We start from the raw sequence: 20,028 nt of genomic DNA, 5'->3' as shown, positions 1-20,028 counted from the left end.
ACAAAACAACCCAAAAGCCGCACGAAACTCTCAGTTCGTGGGGAACCGAAAAAGACATAGAATCGCAATTACAATTCGACTTCTTTACTTTTATATAATGATCACTTATGCTATTACTGAATATTAATCACCCTTTCCACCTTATTTGTATCCTGTTATTGTATTAAGTTCATTTATTTCTTTCATTATAATTAGTATTAATATCTACAATCATTATTTTACCACATCAGCGCTTTCCTTTTTCTCTATTTACAATTGTATAAGTTTTCTTGGGTGCTGCCATCTCTGGCCTACTTTCTAAGCTGCTTTATGTATCATCAAATATAAACGTCGTTCTTTTTGCATGCTGCCATCTATGATCCTATACCTCAAAGAACAACAATGCAGTTTGTGTACGTGACAAAGGTACATGAAGTCATAGCAATTGCAGCGAATCATAAATTTATTTTGCTAGTAAAAATCTATTCTGCCTATACAAATTCTCTTTCATTTCCATTAACCAAAAGTGGGAGGAAGCGTCTATAGTAAGAAAAATACTTACTTAAATTCCAAAATTATACTCAACTAAGAAATGTTTAATTTCTTAGTTGAGTATAATTTGGGAATTTATTTATTTATGTTATTTTATGTTATTCTAACATATTTCATCCACTTAAACCCAATTAAACAGCAAAATTTAATTAGTCTAATTAGGAATAGATGGCAGTGAAAAGTCGTGTAACCTAGATAGATAATCTGTTTAGTAGGTACATATATTTGTATAATTTGGTAATGAATTCAGGAACTTATGAATCTATATATACGAGATAATTAATTATCTCTCCAATACAATGGGATGTAGTTTGCTTGTTTTGCAATGATAAATCTTTTATTAATTAAAAATTGGTGATATATATTAGAGATTCAAAAGATGATCGAATTTGTAACTTATAGTAGAAGCAGTTTATTCCTCGTCCTAGGTACATGAAGAATTACTGTTCATCATCCAGAAAATTCCTTGCCCCCAACAGTTATCTGTAAATTAATACAAATTAAGTAAATAGTTAATTATTTTTCTTAATTTCACATCACGGAATTCACATGTTTTATTTTATTCGATTTGATTTGCTTTATTTTACTTCGCTTTTTGTGACACTTTTTGGCTAATTTTCGAAGATGGGGATGAGTGATGATATGATGAAATTGATGAATGGACACTCACAAATATCCATGCCCAGGCTGGGATTCGAACCCGGGACCCTTGGCGTAGCAGCGATGTGCTAACCACTCCGTCACAGGGGCCGGCAGAATTCACATGCTGCCTCGAATTATAAATATGTTTCTTATAATATTTAAATGATTTGATTTAGTTTATTTTACTTCACTTCTCTGCCATTTTTGACTAATCGCGACGATGAGAATGAGGGATGATACGATGAAGTTCTTACAAAGAACACCCGTGCCCAGGTCGGGATTTGAACACGGAACCCCTGGTGTTGTAGCACGCTGTGCCCCCACGGAGACCGGTTTATAATATTTTAATATTATTTATGGGTCAAAATTATGTATGTACATTATAGTACTTTGCTTTTATTTTGTCGATTTTAACTACCTTAGACTAATCACGAGAAAGATGATTAGATGAAATAGAAACAAGAAAGTTTCGAAGGCGAAATAGGAAACCGAATACTTTAATAATAATGATGATGATGATGATTAAAGGGTTAGGTATTCTTCTGAGTCCCATTCAAGCCAAGGAACGAATGTTTCACTGTGTTTATTATTCATCAATTTCATCCACTCATAACTTATCCTAATTTGTGTGATTAATCTGTAGATGTAGAGGGGCGACAGTTAATATCAAAAATGGAAATACAAACCAATTGAATAGCTGTAAATGAATTTCGATAAGGTAAAAGTTGAAGTCCACTTTATGTTCTGATACATAAAGGATTTATTCTCAGCGGTAGGGTGCAGAGTAAGATTTCAGATCGTGGGCTTCGGCAGGATTATATCCTGATCAGTTACACGTTAATTTGAGCGTGTGTACGTAATGCAATACTCAATTACATATTAGTGCGAGATATGTTTGTGTTCAACCAGCGCGATGTATAATACAACACTTTGTGAACCTAGCTAATTTGCAACGTTTAGTACATGAACTTCGCATTTGTAACGATTAATATTGCTCTGTATCACACGAAACGTAATGTTGATTCTGATTTGAATGTCCATATAATTGTTTGAAGTGTAAAAGTCACGTATTTACTTTCAGTTACTTCTTCAATGAATATCTATAATCGAGTTTTATAGCATTATGTGCACGATGGTAAACATTAGCCTACGTGGAATAATGTCCATTAGTGAAGTTTTATGACTTCGTTCAGTTTTGATATTTCGCAAATATATTGTGGATAATATCGTACTTTGGTGCAATAGATATTTTATCCTCCCTTTGTAGAATATTTCTGTCAAAAACTGCAATATCTTTATGATTCTGCTATTTGATGTTTCTGTTTCTGTTCTTGAAGTATACAATAACCTAGTTCTCGATCTTCAATGAAGCTACTTTAGATATTTTAATGAAAAAGAGTGGATAGATAGTTGTTGAAAGAGATGTTAACATGAAAATCTTTTAATCCACTTGCACATCCTCGTAACATTCAGTTTCTTTTCAATCAAATACCTTTCCTTCAAACTGGTGGCAAGTGAAACCAGTACTTTCGCTCCACTCCGTTAGAGGCGCCACTAGTAGGAGCAAAGTCAGTCGTGCACCGAGGCAAGCAGCGTGTAGGCAAGAGGGGAATCGTGTTGAAATACGACAGACATTTCGTTACAGAAAATATCAACAGTTGCATGTATAATATTAAAAAGTAGGTCAGTCAAACGTAAATTCCTGAAGACTGGAAGTGGATGCGATCGTATGTACGACAAGCAGGCTATTTGGTAAGTATTTTACCATGTGAAGTAAATGTGTTTTCGTGGTTTGATATGAAGTTTCGTATTCTCGCATTTGGTCTTAAAATGGAGGGAAATTTTGTATAATATGAAATGTATGTACAGAAGCGTATTGAGAAACGTAAATACAGTTTTCTCCCGCAACATAAATGCACAATTAGGCTGTTTGGGTGTGTTATTGAATTGTTATCGAAGAAATGAGTCCCACAAAACTAGATGACAGTGACTTTCTTGCATTGATATTTGGGGTACAGTGTACGACTATGCTCATTAAAAATTTCTGAGAAAAATACTATTTTCTGTACGATTTCGTTGTTTAAAGACAATATGAAGTATTTTTAAAGGCTCTAAAAAATGTTTCTATGCAATTACATCTATTCTAGTGTTCCGTGACGAATCGATTTCCGGTATGATTTTACAGTATCGGATGATTCCCCGATTTCTTTAAAAATCGCATACTCACTAATTTAGACCTCTTAATCACGAATCTGCAGTTAAAATTTGGCGCTCAGGTGTGGAACTTGCAAAATAACGTGTAGAAGGTTCCGATTTTACAATACAAAAAAGGCTTAATTCCGTTAATAATTCGAATACTCACTAATTATGGGGTCCTGATGACGTATCTGGGGGCCGTCGACCCACTGTGCCCCCTCGAGAATTACGTCGATTTATTTTAATGTACAGATTTCAACGTTTTACGTAATATAAAAGTGGTTCCAGCGTTAGGAAACCACAAATAACGGAGATATTTGATCGCAAAGTATGACCCGCGTAAGAACAATAAACTCCTATTCCGGACTACTTTCACTCATTTTTCGCGTAAAAAAATCCCAAACAGCAGCAAAACTAACACTCCGGGCGTATCCTGACATTACTACGACCCTAAATTTTAACTGTTTGCCTAACCTAACCTAACCTTCCGTGCATAGTTCGTGGGGCTATCCGTGAATGGTTTGTGGGGCTACCCGTGCATGGCGTCAGCGCCAAATTTTAACTGTAGATTCGTGATTACAAGGCTTAAATTATTGACTATGTGAAAAATGAAAGAAATTGGCCACTCTGCTCGCTACCGTATTTTTAACTTCATCCACACCTTTCTGCGATATCGTCAAATGCATTTGACGCATTTCTTTTTTCCGGTCACTAAACTATCCTCCTGCAACTCACGGATATACACCTCCGGCTCCCGGCCGAAGAACGCCACGATACTGAAAATGTCGATACACTCCCCAATATGCATTTTCAATGAATAGCACTTACCGTTACCACACTAAAAACGCACGCTCACCTTGCAAACAAAATCCCTGTACCATGTGACATGAACCGAAACATCGTCTGCAGTAAATCTCACGCGGCCTGACGTAACACCAGGATTGCCAACCTTCAATCTCAGATATTTCCAACACGGCTCCAAGTTACAAAACACAAATAACGTAACAACATGTTCCTTCATATCACATGCAGCTGGCAACGATGAAAATTACGTCATACATAAATAGTCCCATAAAAAAAACTCCTCCACTATAATACATCTCCTAAAGCTAAAAACAACACAAATCGTTCGTATAGAACGTAATCTTCATAAATGACACAAAAATCATCACCTTATTGCGGGGGTAAACGACGATGGTACCCGTACCTGCAGTTAAGATTTGGTGGTCACGTGTAGAAATTGTAAATTAACGTGTAGAAGTTGTAAAATAACGTTGTGAATAACCACGCTGATTCTCGATACATAAACAACGATGGGAGCCATTTTTCTCATATGAACAAGTGACGTTCGCAATTCGTTACGTTGCGTTCAGTACCCAAAGTTGCTAAAGTGTTGTGCGATATGTGAGACCTGTTATTCGTTACGTTGCGTTCAGTACACAATGTTGCTAAAGTGTTGTGCGATAAGTGAGATCCTCAGTTGTTCATGTGAGAAGATGGCGTCTTTTGAAGGAAGGAAGTAATGTCCATTTTTGCGTAAGTTTTGCTTTGGAAAAAGACATTCTTTAGTTAGTTTCGGTTGGGTAAATATTATTAATAATACGGGGGCATTCGTTCATATTTCGCATACTCACTAATTTTGGATACTTGATCACGAATGTGTGGTTGAAATTTGTCACTCAAGTGCTACGAAAATGACATTTTTTTAAGGTTCCTGGTCGCAATTAGCATTAAACCCCTCTAACGATGCACTGGTAGCCCCACGAACCATTCTATGATAGCCCCACAAACCATGCACGGCAAGGTTAGGTTAGGCAAACAGTTAAAATTTGGGGTCGTAGTAATATCAGGAATATATTGATACGTTCCTGTAATTAGACGCGTCGTATTATTATACTATTAATATTAACTTAATAATACTCAGCGGTGAACGATGAGACTCGGTGAAGTACACAGACTCCTCTCAGGTACAGGGATAGTGTTAGGCAAAGACAATATTCACAGCACAGAGAAATAAAACCACATTACTGCAGTATGTATAAACTGAAAGGTTTTATTCTTTATTTATTGAAATTATAATGCAACTATACTTGAGAGGAAGGCGAGGATTTCGCTTTGTCGATGAATTGACTCAATTAAAACGCATAAACTCAATGCGTGGCTATCGGCTTACCTATGATCACATAGGCCTAGCTTGCGCCCCGAACTACCACACCAAGAGATATGCAATGATAACTGAGCCAATATTTGCTCTTTAGCCTTTTATTTCCAATTTAATCCTTAGGCTAACTTTATTTTTTGACGTAGAATGGTTGCAGTATTGTGCATATCATCAATGCATGGCTATCTGCGTACCTATGATCACATAGGCCTAGCTTGCGCCCCGAACTACCACACCAAGAGATATGCAATGATAACTGAGCCAATATTTGCTCTTTAGCCTTTTATTTCCAATTTAATCCTTAGGCTAACTTTATTTTTTGACGTAGAATGGTTGCAGTATTGTGCATATCATCAATGCATGGCTATCGGCATACCTATGATCACATAGGCCTAGCTTGCGCCCCGAACTACCATACCAAGATGTATGCACAACACCGAGGAGTTCTTTTTAAGTTTAAAAGCTTCGTCGATCCGTGGCGAAAAAGTGTGATATTTCTTACGAGATATCCTCGCTTTTATACTATTTCGAGAACACAGATTCAAGTACAGATGAATCACTCACTATTTACAAAAATATTCTACCAATAAAACTGACATCTAGTGATCAGAACGCTACATTTTAAAAGTAGCTTCGCTACAACTACAGCTACACTTCCAAAATGTAGCTTCGCTACAGCTACAGCTACATTTACCAGAAAGTAGCTCGCTACGCTACTCCTGTTCGCTACTCGCTACTTCGCTACTTTTTGCGCTACTTCTGCATAAAAAAAATGAAAACAACGATATGGGTATTAAAAAAATCCCCAATTACTTGTAAATAGATTCTGTTATTTATTATCATGATTCCAGTCATTCGATAATTTTGATAGCAATGTTACTTCAGTTACTTATTTTTACTATAGTTTTTGCAAGTGACATATCAATTCAAATTTGATATATGAATATTGCAATTAGGGTGTTACCCAAATTAATTATTACAATTACACAACTAAAATTTGATAGGATTACGTATTTATGTTCACATCAACATATTTTTCTTGCGAATAAATATTTCATTTTTTATAGACTGATATGAAGTCAGCATTTTGAATGAAAAGTACCTGGAGCCCTTTGACTACAAAAGGGCCCCAGGTTCGATACCCAGCAGAGGCACATAGTGGTTAGGAAGGATCCAGTCTCGATCAGATTATCTATGCATAAAATGGACTCAAAACAAAAACTAGGAAAGACGCCAAGTTGGGAGGATCAGATGCTCCTGCTCCTCCATTCCCCACACTGCTCATCATTCATCATTCTTCCTCGTTCTCACAATTAGCCGAAAGTGGCAAAAAGCGACTATAGATAAGAGAATAATTAAATAAACCATTCATCCTCATTGTCATGATTGAAAGAAGTTGAAGAATAGATGAGGAGGTAAACAGAAGAGGACAAATGAATGGTGGTGGACTATATCAAAGTGTTCTAAGATTAATATGGAACAGGGATGTACCTATGAAATGCAAGAAGGTAATACAAGGGTCGTTCAAGGTTGACCGGGATTTTCGTACGTAAAAAAATCAATGAATAGCCGGATCATGATGAAACGTGCGGGTGACGTAATGTATTCCTTCGCGAGTAACTAGCGATCGGCATGACGTATTTCGCGCATGCGCAGCAGTTGCAGCGAACATGGCGGCAAGCAGTGTGTCTGTGGCTGTGGAGCAGCGGTGTGTAATCAAATTTCTCGTGAAGGAGAAAGTGAAACCAGCTGAGATTTTCAGACGATTGCAAGCACAGTATGGTGAACAAACGATGTCGCGGACAAGAGTGTACGAATGGTGTGAGCAGTTTCGCGAAGGACGGGAGCTGGTGACAAATGAAGCGCATGGACACATTCGCCCGACTGCAGTCACACCAGTGAATATCGCACGTGTTGAGCAAATGATTCTTGAGAACCGGCGAGTAACAGTGCGGGATATTGCTGCATATGTAAATATCAGTGTCGGGAGTGTTGAGACAATCATTCACGACCACTTACGCTTCCGCAAAATCTGTGCAAGGTGGGTTCCCCGCCAGCTGACATTCGATCAGAAGTGCACACGCAGGACGGTCTGTGAACAGCTTCTGAATCGGTTTCGAGCAGAATGTGATGAATTGTTGCAATCCATAATCACATGTGATGAAACATGGTTGCACAATTCAACCCCAGAGACTAAAAGACGCAGCATGGAGTGGCGGCATAAAGGTTCCCCGCCCCCCAAGAAAAGCAAAACGCAGCCGTCCGCTGGAAAGATCATGGCAAGTGTCTTCTGGGACATGAAGGGCGTTATCCATGTGGATTTTCTGGACAAAGGGAGCACGATTAATTCACGACAGACGAAGCACTGCGGAGCGATGTCCTCCAGTGGCTACGACAACAACCAAGTTCTTTCTACGCCAAAGGAATTCGGGAGCTGCCAGAACGATGGCAACGGTGCCTCGGCGCGCACGGAGAATACTTTGAAAAACTGACATAGTTTGGTGTTTCTTCTGCTACCTATTTCCTCTGCAGAAATAAAAGTCCCAGTCAACCTTGAACGACCCTTGTATTTAACACATACTATGTGCCAATAATTACGTATGGAGCAGAGACTTGGACAATGACATAGAGTGACAAAGAAAAGATGCAGGCAGTGGAGATTAAATTTTTAAGGAGTCTTGTGAGGAAGACTAGAAGGGATAGAATAAGGAATGAGGAGATCCAACAGACAGTGGGTGTAGTGAAGCTTCAGGACAGAATAGATCAGGCACAGATGAGATGGTTCGGACACATGAAGAGGATGGATGCAGAAAGAAGACTACCAGTAAGAGCTTACAATGCACAAGGAGTGGGAATAAGGCCAAGGGGGAGACCAAGATGTCGGTGGAAAGAGCAGATAGTGGAGAGTGTTAGGAGACTAGATTGGAACACCTTGAAAAGAGAGGAGTTGTGAAAGACCAGGGAATAAAGGAAAGGTTTGACTTCTATGCCGACCCAGCCAGAGGCAGGAAACAGTGAAGGATGATGATGATGATGTCATGATTAGCAAAAGTTACAGAAAAGTGACGCAAAAGTAGGAGAAATACATAAATTTGAAAACTATGTATATTAACTAAAGAAAATTGCAGGAAAGTTAATAACTCGTACATACTTTTTGCAATATGATAAAATTATTGAGGAAACTGTAATGTAAACCTGAGTGTTCTAAACGTATTGTAATTTTAAAATTTGTGAACAAATACTATCGCGAAAATAATTGCAATTCCAGAAACTCTCTCATTCTTGTAACAATAATTTCTTGCTGGTGAGATCCTATATACTGACGATGATCAATGCTATTAACGTACTGAGCCATTTATTGGTGGCACTATTCCCTTGTCAGTGCAGTGGAAATTCCATCGCTCGTTTTTGCACTGAAAAACACAGCAATTAATGACATTTTGGTGTCTCTTACACTATGAATATCCACAGGATTTGTTGCGGGGGTGACGCAAACCAGGCACTTTTTTCCAGTGGTGCAGCAAACTAGGCATGTTTTCCCCCAAAATAGCGATGCAGCTAGAAAAACGTAGCTGTTAGCAGAAATATATTCATATATGTCAGTTAGTTATCTGGATATCTGAATTCTTCAGATACTAATTACATAAATTACGCAGATATCTATAATCTACAATCTAGATAATCTGTATCTCCATGTAATAGACTGTCTTTATGAACCTCCTGCAAAATTAAGGGTTATTGTCGATTTTTTCTGACGCTATTGCCACATTCAAAATTCACCTCAAAATGCCGAGAAAAAATGTAGCTGTAGCGAAATTTCGCTACAACTACAGAAATTTTGTAGCTTCGCTACCGCTACAACTACAATTTTCAAAATGTAGCGTCGCTACAGCTACAGCTACAAATTTTGTAGCTAGCTACAGTAGCGACGCTACAAGTAGCTCGCTACTTCTGACCACTGCATCTATGCATGTTTAGAAATACAAATTCGTATAGTGCACTCTCGCAAACATGAAGATACATTAAACTACTCATAACAGAGCATAAAATACAATAAACATTAAACTAAAGATATACATTACAAACAGGGTGCAATATTACATATAATAACACAACATTTACGTGTCCTTTCATAAAAGTATAATATATCAGTGACATATTTTAAAGTTGGGACGTCACATAAAAATATGGATCATATCATCATATATTTCGTTCTGTAAGTATTCGAAACGCAAAATCTTGCGATAAATAATGAGCAATTGTGCATTGTCGGTTGCGATCACGAACCCCCTTATTTTGCAAGTTCCACACGTGAGCGCCAAATTTTAACTGCAGATTCGTGATTAGGAGCCCTAAATTATTGAGTATTCGAAATATGAACGAAATCGGGGAATTGTCCGGTATTGTAAAATCGCTCTCGATTTCCTCACTAGGTGCCGTGAAATCTTCATGTTGTCGAAATATTGGCTTAGCTCTGTCCAAACGAACTGCTTAATCTAATCACCAACCTATGGGAGAGACATTTAAATGTATGGGAAGGAGACCGAATCTTACTGCTAAACTATCATCGTACGTTAACCGCTTCCGTGATATTGAACAGTCATGAACAACAAAGTAGCAGATTGGGTAGACGTTGACCTTGGCACCTTTGTGAAGAAAATGCGGAATATGAGGGAATTTGTAGTTAACATCTTCCATCAAAGCGAACAAACACACCAGCGTTTTATTTTAGATATTTATTCCGGATTTAGAAAGGGGTGTGGGTTCCACCCCTATCCAGAAATTTCTGGCATGTTGGATTAATGGAAGTTCAGAAACTAAAATTTGTAACTCATTTTCAAAAATTTAATCGAAAGCTTCACAAATATACACCAGGGAGACAATGCTAGGATGATCGAGCAACAATTTTCCTACATTTGGAATTCCTCCTCCTTGGAACTGGCATCGTTTATTGCAAGTTACAAAATAACAGAACGTTTGTTATTTTTTATTGTTAATACCAGAAATAAAGTTCATCTAGTTAGTATTATAACAGAATAATCAAGTAAAAAAATGCATCAAGATCGAGAAATTGAGGTTACAGTACAAGCACCAGGTTATGTTTTTATTTTATTTTAATATTCTACAATTTAATCTAAATAACAACTGGTTACACAGTTTTCAAAATTCAAAAAAATAAGTTTTATGACATGTCAAACATGTCTAACTTTTAAAGCTTTTTCTTGAAGTTATCTAAAATTTAATGAGAAAATATAATAACTATGCATTTCAATACACACTGCATGGAACGTAAAAAAAACAACAAAAAAAAAAACAGTTGTACTGCATATTCACTTATCTGATGGATCGAATAGAAAAAGTCTCCTCAAGGATTTAATGACGGCAATAATAATTATACATTTTAGAATGAATTGTTTTATTATCATGAAATGTAAATTATTATATAACAACAAATATACTGTTGTTATTTCTATTATTCAAATTTCTGTCGACGCCCATGGGAACAATTATGATGGACCCCCCCCCCCCGAATTTTTTTCCCTGGCTACGTCCATGATTTATTCCGAAGGATGCATAAATGTTTTTCTCGCAAAATATAAGTTGCATTTGCTAAACTTTTACAAAATTCACATGTTCCTATTGTTCAATTCCGAATTTATCATGGTGCACAGACATATTTTACAGTCTTGGTGATTGATTTACTTACTGCACGTTTCCTGTGGAACGATATTTCCCTTCCATGAACTTTTATATGATTCTTTGTTTTTGATCAGCCATTCGTTTACTCGTCTGGATGCGGGCTGCTGCTGTCACTACTTCAAGTGGATGCGGTGCGAAAGGGTATTTCGTGGCTACATGCTTTCTTTGTTTTGTTAGGTGGTTTGGTTTAGGACTCTTTAGCATTAATCAAATATCCCTTAATCCTTTCGCTGTTAAGATAGGTGGGTCAGGCTTGGGGTTCTTGGCATTAAATTAGCACCCATAAACAGTGATTGAATTGGGCCGGTATCAGCCGTTATGGTATGTAGAGTGCGCGTCAAATATCCTGCCTTGAACGGCTGAATAGCACCAGCGAATCACAGACGTGCGGCGTTGCCTAGTTCAGAACCTGTTTCACCTCGCTACTAAATCGTGTACCTGGCGCTCGGATATAAATAGATTATTTCAAGTGTCAGTTGTTCAACAGATGGAAAGATAATGAATTTGCGAGTATGTACGAAAAACAAGCGTGATTGTAGCTTATACCGTTCTCTCTGTAGAAGCAATACTATTATAAATGTATTTGCATTGTATCCTTTTTGCTCTCCCTTCGTTCCTGTTTTTAAAATACGTAATGTTCGAGTGAAGAATAGAGAAGTAAAATTGACTTTAAGAAGCAGCTACATTAGCTTGTTTTATGTATGCTCCAATAACTTCTGTCGAAGTAAATTAAGACGGAGAAAATTGAAATGCTCTTCCCAATGTAGATTTTAACATTTTGCCAGAAATTATAGATAAAAGTAAGCGCTTTCCAAATGTGCCTTTTTCGGTTTATTTTGCCTTTTTTCATTTTTTGTGCCTATTTTCCACATTATAAATGCCTTTTTGCCTGCCTATTTTAACGAAAATAAATGCCTGAACTTCCGGGCTCTACTTATGGTTTTAGAACTTCTGCAGTAGTGAGTGGTTCAGTGTCTAAATACATTTTATTACAACACAAATAAAATAGGAACACAATTTGCGGTGATAGAAGAGAGAAAATGGCAATCGATGCATTATTTAAGAAATCGCACACAAAAAGGATTGTATCAAAAGAGAGATATGTGCATACGAGCATACCGGTAGTAATTTATTTCCAATTCGGCCACTGCCCGTAAATGCTTTAAACATGTAGTAATATCTGGTCTCGATCAGAAAACGTCCTTGAGGGAATTTCACCAAAAGTGGTCCTCCTCCATATAAGTAACATAGCCTAATGAATCAATCTCGAACTTATTATTGTTGTTAATTGCATTATTGTTTAAACGTTTGTGAATGCATATAATGTGCATATTATACCAAAAAAATAATATTACCAACTGTAGTCTATATGCTTCACAGACAAATGACGTCAAACTTTGCTAGATTCTTAAAGCGTCACACAACACATTTTCATCTACATTTCATGTATTCAGGTTATGTCATTATACTCAAGTTTTTTTTCATTTTTCATCAGACACCATAAAGTAAGTCATAATTATTTTTATGCTTTTATAATATTTAGTCGTCCCTTTTGGGAAGAGCACGTGTACAGTGGGATCCATGAGTATTACCGTGCAAATTGTCCATGACTATTTTCATTAATTTTGCTCTTACATTCTATGTGTTTTTAAGCGATGGATTTTTATGTATGCCGGTGCAGAAGTTGTCAACAGCTTGTTTTGAGTTTTCTTTTAATTCTTCAAGCTCTTGTTGTGGTCAAATAAAGTGCACGAACATGGTGATGGGCAATTTGCACGGTAATACTCATGGATCCCACTGTACAGTGGGATCCATAAGTATTACCAAGCAAATTGTCCATCACCACGTTAACTCCCTTTGTTTTATGCAATGAGAGCTTCAAGAACTGATACAAAACACCAAACAATCTCACCAAACGGCCTCTGAACCAGTATACGTAAAAATACAGTCCATAAAAATACGTAGGATGAAGATGAATACCAACGAAAATAGTCATGGACAATTTGCTGAGCAATACTTATGGATCCCACTGTACCTCCCGATAATTCCGTCAGTGATTGAGGGGTAAAAAATTCATATAAATATTCTGAATATACTGATCAGCTGACATGATGTTCAATCAGTAATATGTGTGGACCAAAGAAAGTATAAAAAACGCAATAATACACATGGTATATATTAAAAAAATGTTTTATTAAATTAGTATAAAATGCATTAAATAGGAAAGCCCATGAATAACATGAAATTTCTTACTTTTCGTCCTGATTTCTAACTGAAATCGAAATTTCAAAAGATATCGACTTCCTTTAAAATTTCCAAAAATACACACTGTGATGTTTTGTACTCTTGGGCTAGAAGTTTGAGAATGCGAGATATTTTTCATAAGAATATTGTTTGTTCTGTGATGATGATAATGATGCCACTTCTTTTTTCTTTACATGTTTATCGTCCGTAGTATCTGTAAATAAAAAAACAAAGGCTTCAATGTAACACAAACCTTGTAGCGGCTTCTCATAATAAGTAGTTGGACATTTGAGGTTATAGGATTAAAACAGAATACCTTTCATGAGTTATGACGTCAATTCTAGTAGATAACTCAGTTTTGTAATTTCACGGAATTATTGATATGTCACGATATGTCAAAAGTGACAGAAAACCAATCTCTCGTCTTTCCAATCTTCGATTACTGTGGCGTGGCTTATGGCGTTAATTTAACAAAAAAGAATGCTAAAATTATACAAAAAGTGCAGAATTCTTGCATACGTTTTGCACTTAATTTGAAACGAAGGGATCACATACTGCCCTACTTAAACGAGCTTAAATGGCTGATTATGACACGTCGAAGAAAACTAGTACATTTGACCTGCACAATATTTAAAATTATGCAAACAAAACCACCGATATACTTGTACAGTGGGATCCATGAGTATTACCGTGCAAATTGTCCATCACCATGTTCGTGCACTTTTGTTTGACCCAATATGAGCTTCAACAATTAAAAGAGAACTCAAAACAAGCTTTTGACAACTTCGTCACCAGTATACATAAAAATCCATCGCTTAAAAACACACAGGATGTAAGGGAAAAATGAATGAAAATAGTCATGGACAATTTGCACGATAATACTCATGGATCCCACTGTATGACACACTCCAATTTAGATACGAAATACACAACTACACATCGACACACTATGAAACTTCATCTTCACAAATTTTCAAAATTGATATTCCTGTCATCTTTCAAAGCTGCTTCTGCATACTGCTGGAATGTGCTGCCACCAGATGCTACCTCGTGTGCGTCATACACCACCTTTGAAAAGGCAGTGACGAAAGTACTTCTTTAATGAGCAGGGACAGAGCCTCAGTACACATGACGATTCAGCATGCTTGCGTTGAAATCGAAACCAAATACAGGAGCAGATTTGAACCAGAGAATGAGTAAAATCGTCCTTGTATGTTTTATAATGTTAGCTACTGAAATATTTAGTAGAGATATTGAATACTTATATATGTTATAGTAGTATTGTATTTTTGTTTGTTTGATTGTATAAGTTTTGCGGATTAAGTGGTAGACCTGCCACAGACTGAACTTCACCCATGAATAAACAGGTTGTTTACCAGTCAAGAAAAAGTCAAGAAATTATGCTTGTGGTCAGTAATTTTTGCTCGAAGATCCATATATTATAACCGGACAAGTATTAACAATTATATACTTTATATATATCATGTTTGTAGTATAGTGAATTTACATTGTTATACTGGGATTTCATAGAATTGAATATTCGAAAATCTAAAATTGTATTGAGTTGTTATGATTTGTTTACTTTGTTACTTAAGAATAACATTCTTGCATGCTTGAAGTTTTGTAAAAATATTAAATAACGTAATGTGGCCATTCCTGATACAGGATGAAGTCTGAAGCATTATTTTTTTTACATGCATTAACAATTAAAGCAAGTCTAAATCTCTTGTTAAAGTACAGCTTCAGTCTTCATCTTAACCAACCTTGTGGTAGGGGTTTTTCATTGAATAAAAATATATATTTTCTTAATTTATAACTATACCTAAGTAGGGGGCGATGAAATAAATGTTAAGGAAAAAGGTAAAAAAAAAAAAGGTTAAGAAAAACTCTTCAAAAAGTCAAGAATTTTGGATTTGTTATCTTGGTAGACACCCTGATAGAGAATTTCAAATTCTAATTCTAAATAACCTAAGTCAAGCGATCAATTAGAGTTGAACGTTAACTTACCCCCCTGGGTATCCTCCGAATCCTCCGTTTCCGCCACCAAAGCTTTGGCTGGCTGCACTGGCCTGACTGGCAGATCCGCCAAAACCACCACCACCAAATCCACCACCGAAGCTCTGGCTGGCAGCGCTAGCTTGACTGGCGGATCCACCAAAACCTCCTCCGTAGCCACCACCGACGGGGTAGCGGGGGTAGCCCCCATAGCCGCCGCCGCCATAGCCTGGGTATCTATTGCCGAAACCACCTCCGAAGCGTCTAGTTGGGGATCTCACCACACGAACGAACTGCACGTCTTCTGCAACGGGAAAGAAAATTCGTTTTATTGAATAGTTACAATAATTATTAATTTAATAGTTAAATGCTATTTATTAGTAATAATTATAAGAAAAGTTTTAAAAAATCAAATTCTCAGCACACACTATAAATAAGTAATATTAGTTGAACCCGGGATATTGTCGAAAACTTAAGCTTTGATGAATGAAAACATTTATTTTTATTGAAATCATTGTAGACACTGCATAGATTCTAAGAAAAATGTAATAAATTCTCTTGAAAATCAACTCGGTAACAGTATTCCCAGGTAGGTTGGTGTTGTAAGTAAGTAGTTAGAAGTGAAAGGACAATTGCGATGACATTTTAAATCTTCTATCAAATTGAAGGGTGACTTAACACCCCATACAATACCTCTTACAAGAGAATTATGTGAAATATTGATATTTTGGGCTTGGAATTTGGATCAATCAAGTTTTTGAACATGGGCTAGAGTCAACAGACACCTTTTGAAGTGGCCCCGTTTCCCCATATGCGCGAATACACTTTCCAACTATCTAGTCGATTTTAATGTCACGCTTCTTCCTTTTCTGACCTTCTAGATTAAGTTCCATCCGCAATAACTTGACGTTGGTGTCGTCTGCTTGGCTCTTGAGGCAGGCCAGAACATATGAATTTTTGGATGCGGTCTTCCAAGTCACCTATTCATTTCCTTGTTACAACCTTCTACAGCATTATTAGTTAGTTCTGTAGCGCCTTTGGTTAGGTTAGGTTCTGATAGTCGCAATTGTCCTGCCATTAATTTGTACAATGACCATCACTCGCAAAATCATCGCAATTGTCCGTGCTTTTGGCTCCATCGCAATTGTCCGCCACCGCAATTGTTCTAGATTCATGCCGAACATCGTGTTCAGATTACCGCTTATCAAAAATAGTTACTATAAAGGCAAGTGAAATCGAAAATGAGGAATATAGACCTTCTTTATTAAGTAGTACTATGCCAAAGTACATAATCACATTGTAGATTAGCATCAAATATTTAATATCTTAAGTTACAAAATAATGAAGTGTGCTCTTTTCTATACCAAGAGCAAAAGTGGCGCAAATATGTTTTGATTTTCTTTCTCATGGACTACAGTCTTTATGTCTCCTCCTCTCTCCCTCCCTCCCTTCCGACCCCTTATAGCGCTACAGTACCGCTGCTTGCTCTGCAGTTCACGTTATAACAAAATCGCTCTCTGTTACAAATGCGGTTGTTTTAGGGAACATGGCCTCTCAAAATTTCCATTTTTGAACACTAAGGGAGCGCCCCCCTTCTCCCGCTGGGATCACAGCACGCTACCACGCCAAGGGTCCCCGGTTCGAATCACCCATCCTCATCTTCGCCATTAGCCAAATGTGGCAGAATAGCGAAGTAAAATATACCAAATCAATTAATATTCACTTTTAAAGAGACACCTTCGGCGGCCTTTCATGTTGATATCGTAGTCTCATCATCGAAGGGTTCGGGTTACGGCATTGGTCTTACATTGTGACTCAGTTTCCCCTATTCAATACTCATCTTCATTGTCACAATTGGAGTAAAGAGGCAGAAATGATGCTTAAAATAAGAAGAAAATACCAACCAATTGAAATAACAATTACATAATTACATTACATGAAAATCCCCGGATTGCACCATTGCTTAAATTTTGTTCCCGCAAAGATGCGTTGCGGTTCACCTCCCATTGAAATCTTCGCAGAATTGCCCAACATCGCGAATGGAAATCCTAGCCGCAAAGTTTAAACGGCTTCGTAAAGTCTTCCCGTGTGATTGTCAAGGTTAATGAGAAGCAGAGAGTGAGGAGTACTTGCTAAAAGCACCATTGACGTGCGTGTTTTGCATGCGTGAGTGATGCTACGTATAGAACTTAAGTAAAGTAAATATTGCGTAAGGCAAGGAAATCAAATACGATCGTAGGATCGCGTGTATGTTGTATTTCTATCATGTTTTAGTGCGTTTCGTAAGGGTAAATAGGCGACCTTCGTTGCAGAGTGGTTAGCACAGGGGTCCCGGGTTCGAATCCCGGCTCAGGCTTCTTTGTGAGTGTCCCTTCATCATATCAATACATACATCGTCGCGATTAGCCAAAAGTTGCAGGAAAGCGACGCTAAATAACATAAATCAAAGGTAAATATACTACCATTGCGACAACACTCACGGTACAGGATGTGTACATGTACTGTCTACAATACACACATATACACACACACACCTCACTCTCTCCCTCCCCCCATACGCACATTCACATTAAATACATAGCACACAACACACACACATACATACAATCCGTACATTAAGCCCATTAGTTGACAATAAAAGCACATATTTATAAATTTAACCGTGTCATACCGAAATTCAAGTCTCCCAAATGATTTGAGGCATTGTCATTTATTGTATTTGGGAACTTTTTATGTATTTCTCTTCTCGGAATTATATATATAAGTAAATATTCCAAATATGTACACCCAGTATAGCATAGCACAGTGAGATGCATAAGTATTACCAAGCAAATTGTCCATCACTTTGTATATTCTATTTTGCTTTACTTAATGAGAGCTTCAAGAATTGAAATAAGAAACAAATAAGCTGCTGATAACCTCTGCACGAGCAATACTTATGCATCCCACTGTACAACTATTATTAAGTCCGTTCATTTTTTTATACACAAAATAGAGCTTTTGTCACTGGGATATTGTTATCGGTCTTCGATGTCTCATCTTGTTCTTGATATCGAGTATATGTCCATAATCTTGGTTCTTTTAATTCGCTGACTTTAAATTAGTTTGTTTTTACTAAGAGATTTATGTACCCGTGTTAGGAAAGGCAAATATCCACAGTGCTGAAACGCACATTATAATTTTTAATAATCACACCAATCCAGATCGCGTGTTTGGTACCGCTCTCAAGATACCACAGGCGCGTAGCCAGAATTTTATTTGGGGAGGGGCTCATTCTTTATCAGCACCCGCCATCTAAAGGTAAAACAGTGAGGGAGGGTGTAGTTGCCCTGAAGATGAATTTCTCGGTATATTACAAATTGTTGTACAAGATGTTTAATCCTGCTAAGAAAGGAAAATTAATTTCCACTATATACTATTTAAATTAAATATTTTTAGGATTTCGGGAGGGGCTTCAGCCTCCCCTGGCTACGTACCTGGTTAGAGGATCACTTACACTGCAATTTAGCAATAATAATGTTTAGATTTAGGAGAGGCACAGACAAGACCCAAGACCACAGTAGTTTAAATAATAAATTTAGTGTTATTGCGCTTGATTTGGATAGGATGGAACTGATGAACGGACATCCAGGCCGGGATTCGAACCCGAGAACCCTGTCTTCGTAGCGCGCTGCCTCACCGACCCCACCACGGCCTACTGGAGATTAGAAAATAACGTTCCACTTACCATCTTCCGAATACGGGTAAGGCATGGAGAGAACGAACGGCAGTACAAGCAGGACGAACAGTAGGACCTTCATGTTGGCGGTTGAGTGTCTGGAGCTTCCAAAAGACGCCGGTGCAGTTCTCGGAGTGTCCAGAAGCGGCGGCCGCGACTCTTTTTAACCTTAACTCCAGGCGGGGCGGAGAGGTGAACTGGAAGATGGACAGAGGGAGGGAGAGGGGAAGGGTACGCAAAAATCTTCCCCCGATGAACTCAGCCGGTTGAATCACCTGTCCACGCGTGGAGCCGAGAATGTGGGAATCACGCAGCAGACCGCTTGTTGCGTCAATGACCTTGATTCTTCTCCCGGTGCGTACCACTGCCAGAAGGAAACAATCGGAAAATGCGGAAGGGTTTTCCTGACGTTTTTCCAGAAGTCCCAGCTCCTTCTGTCTAACTGGCGTGGGCTCAAGGATGAATGAAACATTTTCAGGCTGATTCTACTTCGGTGGAAGTTGACGCGCAAAAAAAGAGTCTTCATCTACAGTGTAGACTGTCATGGACCTCATTGATTTAATTTACATCGTTTTTCTGTCACTTTCTGCTAATCGCAAGGATGAAACTGATGAATGGACACTTACAAAGCGAACTCATGCCCAGGCCGGGATTCGAACCCTAAACCCCTGGCGTCGTAGCTCCCTGTCCTAACAACTGGACCACCACGGAGACAGACCGGAGATTTCGAGTTCGAATCCCGACTTTGGCATGAGTTTTCTTTGTGAGTATCCTTCATCCATTTCTTTTCATCACATAGGCCTATCCTCATAATGGCGATTAGCATGATGCAGAAAAGCGG

At 37.8% G+C, this 20,028-nt stretch overlaps 1 protein-coding gene across 1 annotated transcript; it reads right to left on the bottom strand.

Annotated features, from left to right (window-relative positions):
- Window positions 1–13,404: 13,404 nt before the first annotated feature.
- On the bottom strand, window positions 13,405–19,349 carry LOC145991621 (uncharacterized). The gene is made up of 3 exons (XM_083127680.1): window positions 19,197–19,349; window positions 15,482–15,773; window positions 13,405–13,688 (listed from the first exon to the last, which is right to left on the bottom strand). The coding sequence occupies exons 1-3, from the start codon at window positions 19,267–19,269 to the stop codon at window positions 13,673–13,675; spliced, it is 381 nt and encodes a 126-aa protein (XP_082983806.1). The 5' UTR covers window positions 19,270–19,349; the 3' UTR covers window positions 13,405–13,672.
- Window positions 19,350–20,028: the final 679 nt, after the last annotated feature.

The sequence above is a fragment of the Lepisma saccharinum genome, chromosome 8, assembly GCF_977018435.1.
Source record: "Lepisma saccharinum chromosome 8, izLepSacc3.1, whole genome shotgun sequence".
Lineage (NCBI taxonomy): Eukaryota > Metazoa > Arthropoda > Insecta > Zygentoma > Lepismatidae > Lepisma > Lepisma saccharinum.
The sequence above is the reverse complement of the archived record's forward strand: the minus strand, read 5'-3'. Positions and strand labels throughout refer to the sequence as shown.

Bases quoted from the DNA above. Each gene is read 5' to 3' on its own strand.
- LOC145991621 (XM_083127680.1), bottom strand. From the start codon at position 19,269: ATGAAGGTCCTACTGTTCGTCCTGCTTGTACTGCCGTTCGTTCTCTCC. The intron at 15,774-19,196 runs GTAAGTGGAACG...TTCCCGTTGCAG, and splicing joins TTACCCGTATTCGGAAGATG to AAGACGTGCAGTTCGTTCGT.